Consider the following 14,952-nt stretch of genomic DNA (forward strand, 5'->3'; position numbering starts at 1 on the left):
CCATCTAGTCAAGGCTATGGTTTTTCCAGTGGTCATGTATGGATGTGAGAGTCGGACTGTGAAGAAAGCTGAGCACCAAAGATTTGATGCTTTTGAACTGTGGTGTTGGGGAAAACTCTTGAGAGTCCCTTGGACTGCAAAGAGATCCAACCAGTCCATTCTAAAGGAGATAAGTCCTGGGTGTTCTTTGGAAGGAATGATGCTAAAGCTGAAACTCCAGTACTTTGGCCACCTCATGCAAAGAGTTGACTCATTGGAAAGGACTCTGATGCTGGGAGGGATTGGGGGCAGGAGGAGAAGGGGACGACAGAGGATGAGATGGCTGGATGGCATCACCAACTCGATGGACATGAGTTTGAGTGAACTCCAGGAGTTGGTGATGGACAGGGAGGCCTGGTGTGCTGCGATTCATGGGGTTGCAGAGAGTTGGACATGACTGAGTGACTGAACTGAACTGAACTGAACTGATATCTATTTCTGGGGGACAGGGGCTCCTGGGAGAAATGGCAGTCATGGTGGAGCTATGTGCATGGTCACCCAAATGCTTCTCTCCAAGGCATCAAGATCCATCACCTCAATTTATTTTTTCCTGTTCCACCACCAAAGCTGGTTTGCTGTGTCCTCCCTTACTTTCTGCCCCCCTCAATATACCCTTCTGACCTTTTATCCCAGTTATGCCTTATCCTGCCCTCTAGTACAGTGGTCCCCAACCTTACTGGCACCAGGGACTGGTTTCATGGGAGACGATTTTTCCATGGACCAGGGATGGGGAGGAGGATGGTTTCAGGATGATTCAAGCACATTACACTTATTATGTACTTTATTTCTATTATTATTACACTAACTCCACCCGAACTCATCAGGCTTTAGATCCTGGAGGTTTGAGACCCCCACTCTGGTATACTCTGGCCTCCTCTAAATTTCCTGTGAGAAGAATTTTCCTCTTAACTCTGATCTTCCATCTGTTCAGATAATCTCAGAATCTTCAGCTTACTCAGATTTTCTTAGAGTAATAAAGGGAAGTATATTAACAAATTCACAGTGAAAAATATTCTCTTAAGCAAATACAAAGAAAAAGAAGTTAAGTCTTATTTTTTCAAATGTTTGTGATTATTGGCCATTTGTTTATGGGTGTGAAGAATGACTATTTTTAAACCCTGACTATAAAGTATGTATTGTTTGAGATAATGTTTTATTACTATAATATTAGGTAGAAGACTCAGGCTATAACAAAATGTATTAGTTGCAGAAGATTATTAGGAAATAAGCAAAGTTATTTCAAAGAGGGAAGGATTAAAAGTATCTATCTGTACTAGATGGATATAATAATCCACAGCCTCCAATTTTTGTTCACCTTACTTTGATTATCCCTAATTTTCATTTCTTCAAGCTTAGAAAGATGTGATATTTAGTTAATCTGAGGATGTTTTCTTTATTTCTTCAAATATATAATATTTTGGTAAATCATTCCCTGTTCCATAATAACCTGTTTTCTTGGAAAGATTATATATATATATATATATATATATATATATTCTTTTCTTTCTAACTGAAATTTCTCATGTCCTCAGAGGGAAAGGCAAGAAACAGTGTTTTAGCAGCTCAACTGTCAGCTTTAATCAGAAATAATATGCCTGAGGTCCAGAAGTTTCAAATGAATATGGTGTGCCTATTTATATCATTCCCCAGATCCAGAGAACTCTAGCAGAACTCAAAATAAAGGAATATCACCTGATCTTGTTTAAAAAGGTGCAACCATTTGAAGTAGAATAGAAATAAAAAGGTAGAAAGAGTATATCTATTTAAAATGGATAACCAACAAGGTCCTTCTGTATAACAGAGGGAACTCTGCTCAATGTTATGTGGCAGCCTGGATGGGAGGGGAGTTTGGTGAAGATTGGCCACATGTATATGTATGGCTGAGTCCCATTTTTTCAGAACAGTCCCACCTGAAGCTATCACAACATTGTTAATCAGCTATACTCCAACACAAAATAAAAAGTTTAATTTAAAAAAAAGATTCAGGTTTAAAGAAAGAACTGATATTACAGTATATACAAACTATACTGATATTATATGAGACTTTGGTAATCAAGAAAATACCATGCCCTGGTTGGGTTGTGGAAGGAGTCAGTGACTAGCTAGTTCTTTAAAAAAAAAAAAAAAAAACAGACAAACTTCCAAGAAAGTATCATAAAACTGCTGCACTATAAGCTATTATTAAAAGAAACAAGATCTTAATGAAATGTAGTCTTTGATGCCTCTTATATGATCATTGGACTATGTAAAGAAAATAGAAAATAAGTGACTTGGCATATTTATTGTTCTCTAACTTGAAATTCATCATAGACTGAAGAATTATTAGTAATACTATTATTATGTCAACCTATATGCAGGTTTTAATCATAAAACCATAATGAAAATTGAGTGTTTAATAGTGCATGTTTATATAATTAAGAAACTATTTACACAATAAAAACAAATACTTTCTAAATGTTTCTTTGGATATTACAAAGGCTAGCAAACTAATGAATGGAAAAGTAAGTATGTACATATGTATTTTGCCAACATTTTAATTTAATCATCAAGAAACTACCTTGTGATATCATCTGGGTCATGTCAATAGTCAAGAAACCCACACAATGTTCCTCAAAGTGAAAAGACAATTTTAACACAGTAAAATAGCTAAAACTTCAGTTGTCAATGGTAATTTCCTAAGAGCTCCCAATTTTTCAAGGTGTTTTACTATTTTCACTTAGAATACAGATTTTTTTAAAAGGAAGATTAAAAAGTTCTGTTCAGAGAGAAGAATATCTTTGCTTATGATGACAGAGTGCTATAACATCATTTTTCAGCCTCAGAGAAATTCAACGGAAATCAGTCTGAATAATTCTAAGTGAATTATTCCTTTAGATTGTTTTTTTGTTTTTGTTTTGTCTGTGAAGAATCTTGGAAGTACCCAAGGTATAAATTAGCATATACTAAACTTTGATATTACTTCCAGTAAATGCTGAAATCATTTCATTATGCTAAAATATTGATATGAGTCTTCTCCCCATAAATAAGCTCCATCAGCCCCCAAACTTGTGTCTGATCATCATGGTCTAGTGAAGTTACTTTAGTGTTCTGATCCCTTTATTACTGGTAGTAAGCTCTAATTACAAAATGATATTAATTTCATATAAAGATTAATGAAACAATTTCACCCAAAAACACAGAGTATATATAATCCATTGTTCAATAAGGATTTCTATGGTTTAGTTTAATTTTTAAATATGGTCACGACTAAGACATTAAGTTATAATTTTAATTATAGGAAAATGAACTAATTTCAACATATTTCATGTGGAAATTATTTACCCATGTTTAAGTAAAATTTAACTTAAGCAAGACATACTATCTTTACGTAGCTTCCCCACTGACTTTTACATCTACACTCGGGCTCCTTATCATATTTCATATCACCAGCTCATTTAATAATTCCAAATCAGAGATATCTGTCCAAAAAGTTCCTGATGAAATCTAGCTAAAGATTCAGTGGTATAAGGCAAATCAACACAGCTTTTTTTTAATTGACTACCTCCCCCACATTGTACATTCCATTTCTTTAATTCTAAATTTCATTGGAAAAGCAATTATCTATGTCTAAGTCACATCTCCAAGTCAAATAAGGAAAGCCAATTTTGAACCTACCTGACCTCCAGCAAGTTGACTAAAATTATGATTTTTAAATGTGGAAGTTCATGTTTTAAGAAAGATGTGCCTTAAGACTGGATATAGTGTCGAGAGTAATTCAAATCAATAAAGGTGTGGACAGAAGCTTAAGATGTTGGCAAGAAGAGAAATGAGCATGCCGAAATTTGTAGAAGCATAAAATGGATTTAGAAAAAAGATGGGTAATACTTGCAAATAGTGATTTCTTTTGCTAATTCGAAATATATTTTAATCACTTGAGATATGTTGGCCTCTCTTATTTATGAAAAACAGCACTGCTATTCTGAGTTATAGATAAAATAATTTAAGGAAAAAAAAACATCAAAAATGTAATTAAACTATTGAGATAGGTAATCTTCAGTACTGGTCAGATTATAGAAATAATCACTTTTTTTTTTTTTTAATCGCAGTTACACCACTTACCCAACTTTTTGCTTCTATCTTTACTCTCCTGGTAAAATCATTATGTGTTTAAAGGGAGAGAGAACAAAACAGGTAAAGCTGCAGCAAAAGGTACAAGGATACAGTCCCTTCCTGGAAACAGGATTTTGTGGCGAACCATTTCTCCCATAATGCATCCCACAGACCATATATCCACTAGAACAGGAGAGAGGGAGGTGAAGAAAAGGGAGGAAAGTAAAGTTAACTAAGATAATTGATCTCTGAAGGAGGAGGAAAAAGAACAGTTTGATTAGAAGGTACAAATTTTTGTCTCCCACCAAAAGTTGGCCAAAAAGGTGAATTAAAACCAGCACCGGAATGTGACATAAACGATGTCTAGTAGAACTCAAGTTTTAAAAATTACTTTGTGGTGCCTTAGATTTTCCTTCAGTGCCTTAAGGTGGTAACGTGGACAAGCACCAGTTTAACCAAACTTATCTCCATGTCAGGTGACACAGCTCAAAGCCACCAAAGGGTTTTCAACGTCATTCTCTGGAGGGAGAGAAATTAATCTCAATCAACTCTTAGGGGTGGCTATTTCCATTTTCTATTCTACCCAATTACATGGAATAAGCCAACTAGAGATCATCTTTTTTTGGTCCAAATCCAAGAAACTAGGAAATGGCTGAAACTATGGTTTGAAGGCAGAAGTATTAGTGACTTCTTTTACTAATTCAAAATATATTTTAATCACTTGAGAAATGTTGGCCTCTCTTATTTATGAAAAACAACACTGCTATTTTGAATTATAGATAATAAAATAATTTAAGAATAACAAAACACTGAAAATTTAATTAAGTCCTGATATTCAGGACTTAGTTTTTCCTTCAGAAGTTATTCTTATAAATATCAGTTTGAGTTCCTTTTTGATATATCTCAAGAAAAAAGATGTATAATTAATTTGCACAGGTATAAAGGAGTCATGAAGGAAACAGAGTATTAATGGTGTTAAAAAGTTGTTAAGCACGTATGTCGGTTTCTCAGTTGCCATGCTTGTTAACGAAACATACTTCACCTTCTCCTACTAATCTTTACCCTCTTCCAACTCGCTTTTTAGTAAGGATGAAGGGAATTGGGCAAAAACATTAGGCTAAAACGCTCCTTGAGGAAGGAAGGCAGGGTTCGGTGCACAGGAGAGCTGGCATGCCTGATGTGGGAGCAAGCAGGTTTTGTGCGTGATAACCCTCATCCCACACGTGGGTGAGAGCAGCACAAGGGTGGTAGGTATGCTTTCTCCACGGGTCCAGAGAAGCCAAAAATCTGAGGCAGAAACTTGCAATCCTGTCTAGTAAGGGAAGGACAAGGGACGCAGTCACATGCCATCTGTGTTCAGCAAAGATCTGAAAATCATTAATAGCAAATTCAGACTCCCCTACAGATTTTTGTAGATTCTTGAATTTTTTTAATTGGTTCCCACTTTGATTTTTTTTAAATATGAAGAATGTATACAACCATCTGCTTTTCCAAATAAGTTAGACGTAGTATTGCCTTGGAACAGGATTAGATTTTTTTCCTCCTCCAAGTCAAAAGGAAACAGAACTCTGCCACTGTTCACCACAGTTAAGCCTGACCTTCCTGAGAACTTTTTCACTTCCTCTGAACAAATGCACAAAAGAACTGGCTCTCCTCTAATCTGGAAGGAGCACAAGAAATTTTTCAAAATTTTGGTGGCCAGGAAATTTTCATAAAAGTACTCTGTAGCACCTACACATAAAAATACAATGATAATTATTTCTATAGAACTTACACCTTTCCAATAACTTAATAAAGTCTCAAAACAAGTATGAAAGGTATATTAAGTATACATATACAATTCTACTTTAAAACAGTTTTAATTCCTGAATATATTGGATTTTTTTTAATACACCTCATTACTTGTTAGGGCTAATCCCTCAAAATAATATACTGCAGTGCTTTCTAATAAGAATTTCTATAAATCCTCATTTTAATAAAATCAAATTGTAATGTATTTTGAAGATTCTTTCTACCTTTTCTTTGCAAGTGTTTATGAATACTACATTTTCTTTATGAAAGCAGCAGTGTAAAATTTAATATTATTCTCTCTGTATGGTTTCAGAATTTATAAAAGCTTACCAGGTAATTACTACCTTAACTATTACTTACAGAACAGTACGTATCCAACTTGAACAATTTGGATTATTCTAAAATGACTATGCATTAAGCATGTGTGAAGATTCTTGCTCCAAGGATTTGTGGTATCTTTTTGTTTGTCTTTTCCTAGGACTAGAGACACCAGTTTAAGACATGACATAAAGCCAAATGGTAAAATGCAATAGATGAATTTCTTCCTGTTTATATTCACTGTGAGTTGAGCTGCCTTCTAAATATCAGTGTTTCTGAATATCTACAGCACGTGTGCTCATCAGTATCCATACGACTGTTTAATCAGACTCTATTTATAATTCTTTTGAGTTATAACATTTCAATGTTCTAGTTATGCGTGCTTCTCAGAAGCATCCTTCATGTTGATTCTTCTTAGTAGTAATTTTTGAAAACCTCTGACTATGAAGGCTGGTAGCCCTATTTTTAAAAATTCACATACATGAGAGGGAACACTGCTCTTGACATACTTAGTTTCTTTACAGTTTCTGTGGCTGCTGCTCAAGAGGCATCCTTACCGTTCTCCTTGTAGCCCATTCCCAGAATGACCTCGGGGGCCCGGTAATAACGTGTTACCACGTAGGGAGTCATCATGAAGCTTGTGCCTGCTGTTCTGGCCAGCCCAAAGTCTAGGATTTTCAATGTACAATCAGACTTGACTACAATGTTACTTGGTTTTAAGTCCTGACAACAAGAACAAGAGAAGAAATTAAAAACGAACATCAAATGGCCCATGTGACGTCCATCTACTCAATCAACACGGCAGTCTTGCAATAGCACTGATGGGCTTTCCCACTGGCTGTAGAGCCCTAGGTAAAGCCAAAGAGTACTGCCCCAAGGAAGCTTAAGATTAGGTTTGGGATTTTTTGTTTTAATATCCTCAGAAAGTTTTTTAAACCCAGAGGATAACTGCATCATTTTTACAATTTTTGGCTCATCTTGGGAAGAGGTTTTTAGGAAAAAAAAAAAATTCATTGATTGTCATCTGTTAGGTTTCTCTTTACAGCAACATAAGCCTTGAGTTTATATTTCATTTCTAGGCCTGACAGAAGAGCAGATCAGGGCAGCGGTCTTTATGCAACCAGAAACAAACAGGGGGAATGAGTTGTCTTGTTTCAGCTGCACGTATGACCTCTGCCAATCAGAATTTCTGAGAAGGCTCATAAGCTGACTTTCAGTGAGCTGAAACAAAACATTAAACAAAATGAGCTAGCGTGCTGAAGTCTCCTCCGACACGTTAGTGAGCTATATGCTTATTCTACAGTAAAATAAATGAGGAAGTACATTATATTTACCCAAGCTCCCCTACCTGAAGAACGTAATCTACAGCTGCCCTTTGTCTTCTCCACAAGCAACTTTATAGTTCTGGACTGTGTTCTTACCCTGTGAATAATCCCAGCAGAGTGAAGGTGCTTGATGCCACACAACATTTGGTAGAGCAGGTAAGACATTCGCTCGTGGTCTAACTCCATCTGAATCACCTGACACAAGTTAGCATCCATCAGCTCCATGACTAAGTAACTGCAGGGTAAATCCGCAGTGTTAGTTTCAAATCACAGGGCCCACGGAGTCCTTCAAACAAGTCAGAATCCTCTCCTAAATCTCTAACTCTTCCACATTTCCCAGCTCCACCTCTGACTGAACTAAGAATATGAAAAACTTGCAAGTATTGCATGCGTGACAGCCGTGGTAACCCTACCACAAAGGTAGCATTTATGGGTGTGTGGTTTCTGTTTGTGTAGTTTCTCCCTTCGTTTTGTTCTCAACTTTACCCTGAATTCCCTGAACTCTTTCCTGAGTATTAATATTACAAATAAGAAAAAAAATTCAGAATAGAATTTTCCATTAAATGCAGTGTATCTGTGTTAAAAAAGACAACATGCTATGATTCACTTAGAGTCACTATATTCCTGGTAATTTTTTTGCACAAAATCCAAGACACCACAAAAATAGATTAAGGATGATTTTTTTTTATCATGTCCACTATTAATATTTCTCAAAGTGAACTGACTCATTCTAGAAAGCTCACAAAATACATTAAAAATAAATAAAGAATAAATAGCAAGCCTTCCTGGATTCTGATTGAACCAAGAACACAGGACAAAAAAACGCAAAGAACCAGAAAATAGCGGAACTGTCTTTCCAGGAAGAAACACCATAAAATGAGACTTTCGGGATCCCTTTCATTTGCTGCCAGTTCTTAAGGGATTTCACTCATTTGACTCCTGTCAACGTCACTTGTGTTATTTGGATGTTATACTCCCGCTTCCTTCATGAGTTGTGTTACTTACACATCTTGGAACTCCTCCAGTGTTTTCTGGGGTGTGAAGACATTTAATAAACTAATAATCTGAGAAGAGACAGTGGGATGGGAGGAGAGAAAGAAAAAGGGAGAAAAATAATTATTTGAAAAGCATATTTAAACAAGTACTTATTCCGCTCAAAGTCACATATTAGTACTATGATGGAAATAGAAAAGTTGGAAGATTTTTCTAGAACTGTCTCATAGAAAACTGTACTCAAAGGATATATGATCCGTCTTCGGTTAAAATGCAATTAAAAAGCTCAAATTCTTAAGCAGAAGAGTCAGAGAAGATACATAATTGTGGTATTGCTCTAGAGTGTGGTGGTTCTCCTTGGTAAATACAAGGTGGTAATATAATTAAACAAAAAAGGAGAAAAAACCACGTAAGGAAAGTTAAGCATCAGTGAAATACCCAGCAGGACTGGCAAGGCTATGTGAGGGGGTTGTGCATGCTAAATTGCTTCAGTGGTGTCCAACTCTCTGTGACCCCAAGGCCTGTAGCCTGCCAGGCTCCTCTGTCCATGGGATTCTTCAGGCACGAATACTGGAGTGGGTTGCCATCCTACTCCAGGGGATCTTCCCAACCCAGGGATTGAAGCAGCATCTCTTATGGGTTCTTCACCACTAGTGCTACCTGGGAAGCCCATGTCTTCCTCCAAAGGAAAAGTTTGCTTTCTATGTCAAGGAGATGTTCTAAGTCAAGATTTTTTTGTGTGTTGTTACTTTAGTTTCTTTTGCTCCTACTTCCTTCACACTCCAATACTATTTAAACTAAAACCCCAATGGTATGTGTGGGGAAAGGTATGTCTTACATGATATCAATGATGAATTTAAAGGCAAATGTATTTTTAAAGTTATTAAAATTCTGCTTTTTGAATTTTTTCTCCTGCTTTAGTTATTTAATATATTAGATAGTAAACAGAATAAGTAAACTTTAAAAGGAAAAAACCTTTGTCTTACGCAACTCAATTGCATACATAAGTTGCTCAAAATTTTCTTTCAGCTAAATATCCTGTATTAATGTGTCAGTGGGAAATAAAACCATAGAAAGCAATACTCTACTCATAAAATGGATGCAACCATTTCACAAAAACAAGTGGAAGATTTATACATCTTTAAAACATGAACTAATGAATTTCAATAAAGTTCAATAAGTGGTACACAAACAAGAAGTAATAAACAAAATGATTTTCAACATCTGAGGAATGCAGTCAATTTAGGGAATGATTTAGGTCTTCAGTAGTTTTCATTTGTTGATAAATTACTGAAAAAAATCACAATACTATCCAATGCATATATATATATATATATATATATATATGTAGAGCCTGGTGGTCCACAGTCCATGGGGTCGCAGAGTTGGACATGACTGAATCGAGTTAGCACACATGCACAGGCATATATACATGGCAATGGTTGTATCAAAAAACAAGACTATCTATTCTGAAGCAGCCTTGCAGTATGGAATATGCCTATAGAAACAATATAGTTTCACAATATTTTCAAACTTGTGATTAAAGTGCTTTGTTATTCTGTATACTTAGTTATGGTTTGTGTTGAAAAATGTCTCCAGATCTCTTTGGAACATATATTGTGAGCCTGTTTTTATATTACTTCATCAATCTTAGAAAGTAATTTATTTTGCGTGTGTGCCAAGTTGCTTCAGTCATGTCAGATTCTTTGTGACCCTACAAATTATAGCTCACCAGGCTCCTCTGTCCATGGGATTCTCCAGGCAAGAATCCTGGAGTGGGTTGCCATGCCCTTCTCCAGGGGATTTTCCTGATCGAACAATTTATTTTAATATTTGTTCAAATGAAAACATCAGCGACTATGTATAGGACACACACACACACAATTCATACAAACAACTCTTAAAGATGAAAAAGTGCTAATCGATATTATCTGGTGAATAGATAATCTAGATAATCTAAATTTATCTAGAAAATAGCATTACCATTTTAAATAGATCGAGGTTTATTACTTTAAAGGTAAATTCCCAACTATATATTATTGTATTCCTTTTTACCATGCCTTTGTAACACCTTCATTATGTTTGATTTTCCTTTGAGAATTTCTCCTCTGTTCTTCGTTTTATCCCTTGTAAATCTTAATTCTTATTAATAACCAATTAAAAATCTTATCTTTAGAAACAGATCATCACAGGTATTTCCATTTTAGTTCGACCATGTTCAGGCAGGAATCTGATTTGGTTCCTTTTTATTCTAGCATCTTAAGCTGCACAAATATGAATCAATGACCCCACTATCATACCAGCAATCACTTCCTAGAAGGGTGTTCATTTTCTAAACAGATTGTCTTCTTTATTATTAAAATTTTAATTGGCATAATTTCAATATTTTACATTACTTCCCACAGCATTAACAGAGTTCTGCATTCTGACTGAATTTAGTTAGTATTATAAGCACTAATGCAGAATTTACATTTAGCTGTAAGTGAATTTCCTCTCTATTAACAAGTTCTAGAAATTTATTTCCACAGACTTATATACATACATGTATACAAATCTATGTACATACACAGATTAATGGGGTAGCATATCAGATGCCATTTAAAATCATTATTTCAATTTGGAAATCCTTTTCAGGTATCATAAACACGAACCCCCATAGTCCAGTTAAGATTGGGGAATATGAGTCCCTCATATTGACAAAGTAAGCAGGACTTTCTCCACAATGTCTTTATTGCATTATAGGGGGTTGGAGGAAGGGTTGAAAGTGAAAGTGAAGTTGCTCAGTTGTGTCCCACTCTTTGCGACCCTGTGGACTGTAGCCTAGGCTCCGCCGTCCATGGGATAATCCAGGCAAGAATACTGGAGTGGGTTGCCATTTCCTTCTCCAGGGGATCTTCCCAATCCAGGGATTGAACCCAGGTCTCCCGCATTGCAGGCAGACGCTTTAACCTCTGAGCTACCAGGGAAGAAGGGTTAGGGAAATATAAATATATGAAAACAAAAACTACCAAAACTCGCCATGTAGTTGCTTCACCATTTGTGTCCATCCATCTCCCACTGCCTGTGGTATTTCTCATCCTCTTTGCTATCATAAAAATAGATTGCATTGATCATGTGGTTAATCTTGCTCCTGCCTTTACTTATCATACTCAAAGAACAAATTACATTAGTAGAATGATTTTTCTTAGGAATCATCTTTTCTGTCATTTCTATATTCCTTCCTAGAAGTATCATGTTCCTTGCCTGGCCAAACTAGAGATGGGCTTACACTTCATAAAATTTCTCTTTCTTAGAGGCCTTTCCTGCTCAACCTATTTATAAAAGAGTTACCCTATCCACTCTGTACTGACCAGTAGTTTTTTGTTTTTTTTTTTGACCAGTATTTTTTATCTTCCTTCTTTGCTTTGTTTTACTTGATAGACATTCTATACATAGATATGCCTATTTTGCAGACTGCCTTTCTCTCCTCAGTCGAACATGAGCATCACTTGGGCAGTGACTGGTCTCTCTTATCTTCACTGCTGTATTCTTAGCATCTAGAGCACAATCTGTACCTGGCACTGTTATTCAGTTAACAAGTATTTGTCAAGTGACTGAATTAAAAACTCATTAGAGTAGAGTAATAGAGGAAAAAAGGAACACTATCATTGGGCCTAAATCCATATATTTTTATTTCAAATATCTTTCAGCTATATACACTCATATATTTGCTTCTACTTAGCACCTTATGACAAATTCACCTATTTATAAAGTGTACTCATAATTTCATATATTCTGTGATTTGATTCATACTCAAGAAAAATTTTGTAAGCAGTTAATATTACAGTTTTATAGTAATAATCTATTTTATTACATGTTTATATGTAACAAAATATACACTATATTTATTACGATTTATTTATTAATATTATCTTTATTAAAAGAAGAATTATCTCCCATTTATCCTTACTAAGAAGAACGGGAGCACAGAAAGAATTCTAGAGGCCTTTACTGGTGGTTGAAGATTATACTCTGAAGTGAAGAAAGCTCTGTTGTAATGGTGCTCCCTACTGAGTTTAAATGCAAAATGCTTTTATTTTTTGTGGCTGCCCTGCAAGACGTGGGATCTTATTTCTCCACTGCAGTCTTAAGCACAGAGTCTTAACCACTTGACCTCCAAAGAAGTCCCTGAGCAATGTTCTTGAACAAACCTGTTCTGAATGCTCTGCAGATATGTCTCTGCACCTTGCCCCATCCTACCAAAAGCAAGATGCCAAAGCACAGTATATACACTGAACGGTTGGAGACCACTGCCAGACTATAGCTAAAAGTAAAAGGAGACAAAAATCTTCACCTGTTAATAATTACATTTAAATTATTATAAAGAAATATAGCATATTGTTCTTTAAGATATTTTTGGTTTTTGGTTTTTTTGGAGGGTTTTTTTTTTTCTGGAAATGTGTTAAGTTTTCTGGTTAATCTAGAGTAAGAAAACCAAATATGGTTAATTTTTTAAATTAATTATTTTAATTGGAGGCTAATTACTTTACAATACTGTGGGTTTTGCCATACACTGACATGAATCAGCCACTGGTGTACATGTGTCCCCTATTTCAAAGCCCCTCCCACCACCCTCCCCATCCCATCCCTCTGTGTTTTCCCCGCGCACTGGCTTTGAGTGCCCTGTTTCACGCATCCAACGGTTAATTTCTTAACAGGGAAATATCTATCCAATTCAGTCCCTCCATGCCATATGGTTTTCAGATGATTTTTAAGCAGAAAGCTACCATGAGGACAATGAAAGCAAATGTAGCATATGGGCAGGATAAACAATCTTAAGAGGCAAAAATTGCCAAGTAAAGAAAGCTTTTCCCACTCAAGTTGGCATACTGATCTTCTTTTCCCAATCTCACCACCTCCCACCACCAGCAGTTTAAAATACCAACTCACGTTTTTATGATTCACACACTTCATGAGGACCAGCTCCCGGTAGGCTCTCTTGGCATGCGTTTGGTTCTGAAAGGGTCTGCTGAGCTTCTTAATGGCCACATTTCTGTCAAGAACAGCATCATACGCAGCGCTGCAGAGACCCAAGAGCAATCCGGAATTAAGAACAAAGGAGCCCTTACAGTTCCTACCTACTGAGCTAAGGGTATGGATAAGGAAAATATCAGTTTGGAACCCTACTCAAATACCTGCTTCTCAAGGCACATGTCAATCAACTGTAAATAAAGACATAAGAGTGACTAGTATAGAAACCTTCTACTTGCTAGGAAAATAAAAAGGGCTTCTTGCCAAGAAAACAGCATGTAATTGCATCAATGAGTGGAGGATAAAAGAAGAAAGAAAAGTCCTCAACTTTCTCACTAGCCACGTGACTGTGGCAAGTCATTTAATCTCCAGTGGCTTGAATTTCTCATCTATTAATATGTGATATTTAGCTATAAAACTTTATTGTTCTTTGATTATTTTAAGTAGACATTCATTCTTTCCCCATTCACAGGAACCAGTTTTTAAGGCATGATGCTAATTGCCTTGAATGCACAGGTGGGCTGATGTTCCAAGTGCACTCATTAATGATAACAGAGCTTGAAATACAGAATGTAATCAGAGAGAATTTCAGAAGCATAAATAACTTCATTTAAATACAAAGACAGAAATGAATGCTACTAACATTGAAGCTTTCAAACCATTTGAGAATAATTTACCATGCTTTATGTTTCTGCCATACTCAAAGTATATGGGTCTAGGGGTCAATGAGGAAGTGAGTCTCTTCTTGCTATTACATCTAATTAGACCACTTACAAAGTTTTTCCATCCCGGCAAATTTGGATTGTACTAGATTTTCTCTTATTTGCCAGAAGGAAGGCAGTAACCAGTATCCTACTGATCTATTGTATTGGAAGTGACATTAACCATGTAGAGCTCCAGTCTCTACACTAAAAGATAAAGAAAATAATTCCTGTGTTGCAGGATGACAGACTTACAAGATAATTTTGGACACAGCCTTAGAGTTCATCTGGTCCATGCCTGCATTTATACTTATTCCTCTCCAAAATATCTTCATCAAATTTTGACCAGTCTCTGCTTGAGCAGCTTCAAAAACCTGGGCTCCTTGACAAAAAGGCAGCCCATTCTGTCGTTGGACAACTTCAAGGGTTAGAAATGTAATCATTCTAATGAACAGAATTGTCTCCGTGATTTCTATTAACTACGTTCAGCCTTGCCTTCCAAGGCAACTCAAAATAAAGTCCTCCCTTTTTATCATGCTGTGCTGTGTTGTGCTTAGTGGCTCAGCTGTTCCCGACTCTTTGAGACCCTATGGACTATAGCTCACCAGGCTCCTCTGTCCATGGAATTCTCCAGGCAAGAATACTGGAGTGGGTTGCTGTGCCCTCCTCCAGGACTTTTCATCATG

The 14,952-nt window shown here is 36.1% G+C and overlaps 1 protein-coding gene across 13 annotated transcripts in view; it reads right to left on the reverse strand.

Annotated features, from left to right (window-relative positions):
- The window catches only part of MAPK10 (mitogen-activated protein kinase 10), a 622,226-nt gene that overhangs the window by 95,787 nt on the left and 511,487 nt on the right, over positions 1-14,952 (reverse strand). For 12 of the 13 annotated variants that reach the window (NM_001318200.1, NM_001318201.1, NM_001083728.3 and 9 more), the window contains 5 exons: positions 13,485-13,614; positions 8,568-8,626; positions 7,659-7,797; positions 6,795-6,960; positions 4,240-4,311 (listed from right to left, as the gene is read on the reverse strand). In NM_001318200.1, coding sequence (NP_001305129.1) covers positions 4,240-4,311; positions 6,795-6,960; positions 7,659-7,797; positions 8,568-8,626; positions 13,485-13,614 — 566 coding nt within the window. The remainder of the gene's footprint in view (positions 1-4,239; positions 4,312-6,794; positions 6,961-7,658; positions 7,798-8,567; positions 8,627-13,484; positions 13,615-14,952) is intronic. The other variant, XM_010806290.4, reaches the window with a different exon arrangement.

Source organism: Bos taurus, chromosome 6 (genome assembly GCF_002263795.3).
Source record: "Bos taurus isolate L1 Dominette 01449 registration number 42190680 breed Hereford chromosome 6, ARS-UCD2.0, whole genome shotgun sequence".
NCBI lineage: Eukaryota > Metazoa > Chordata > Mammalia > Artiodactyla > Bovidae > Bos > Bos taurus.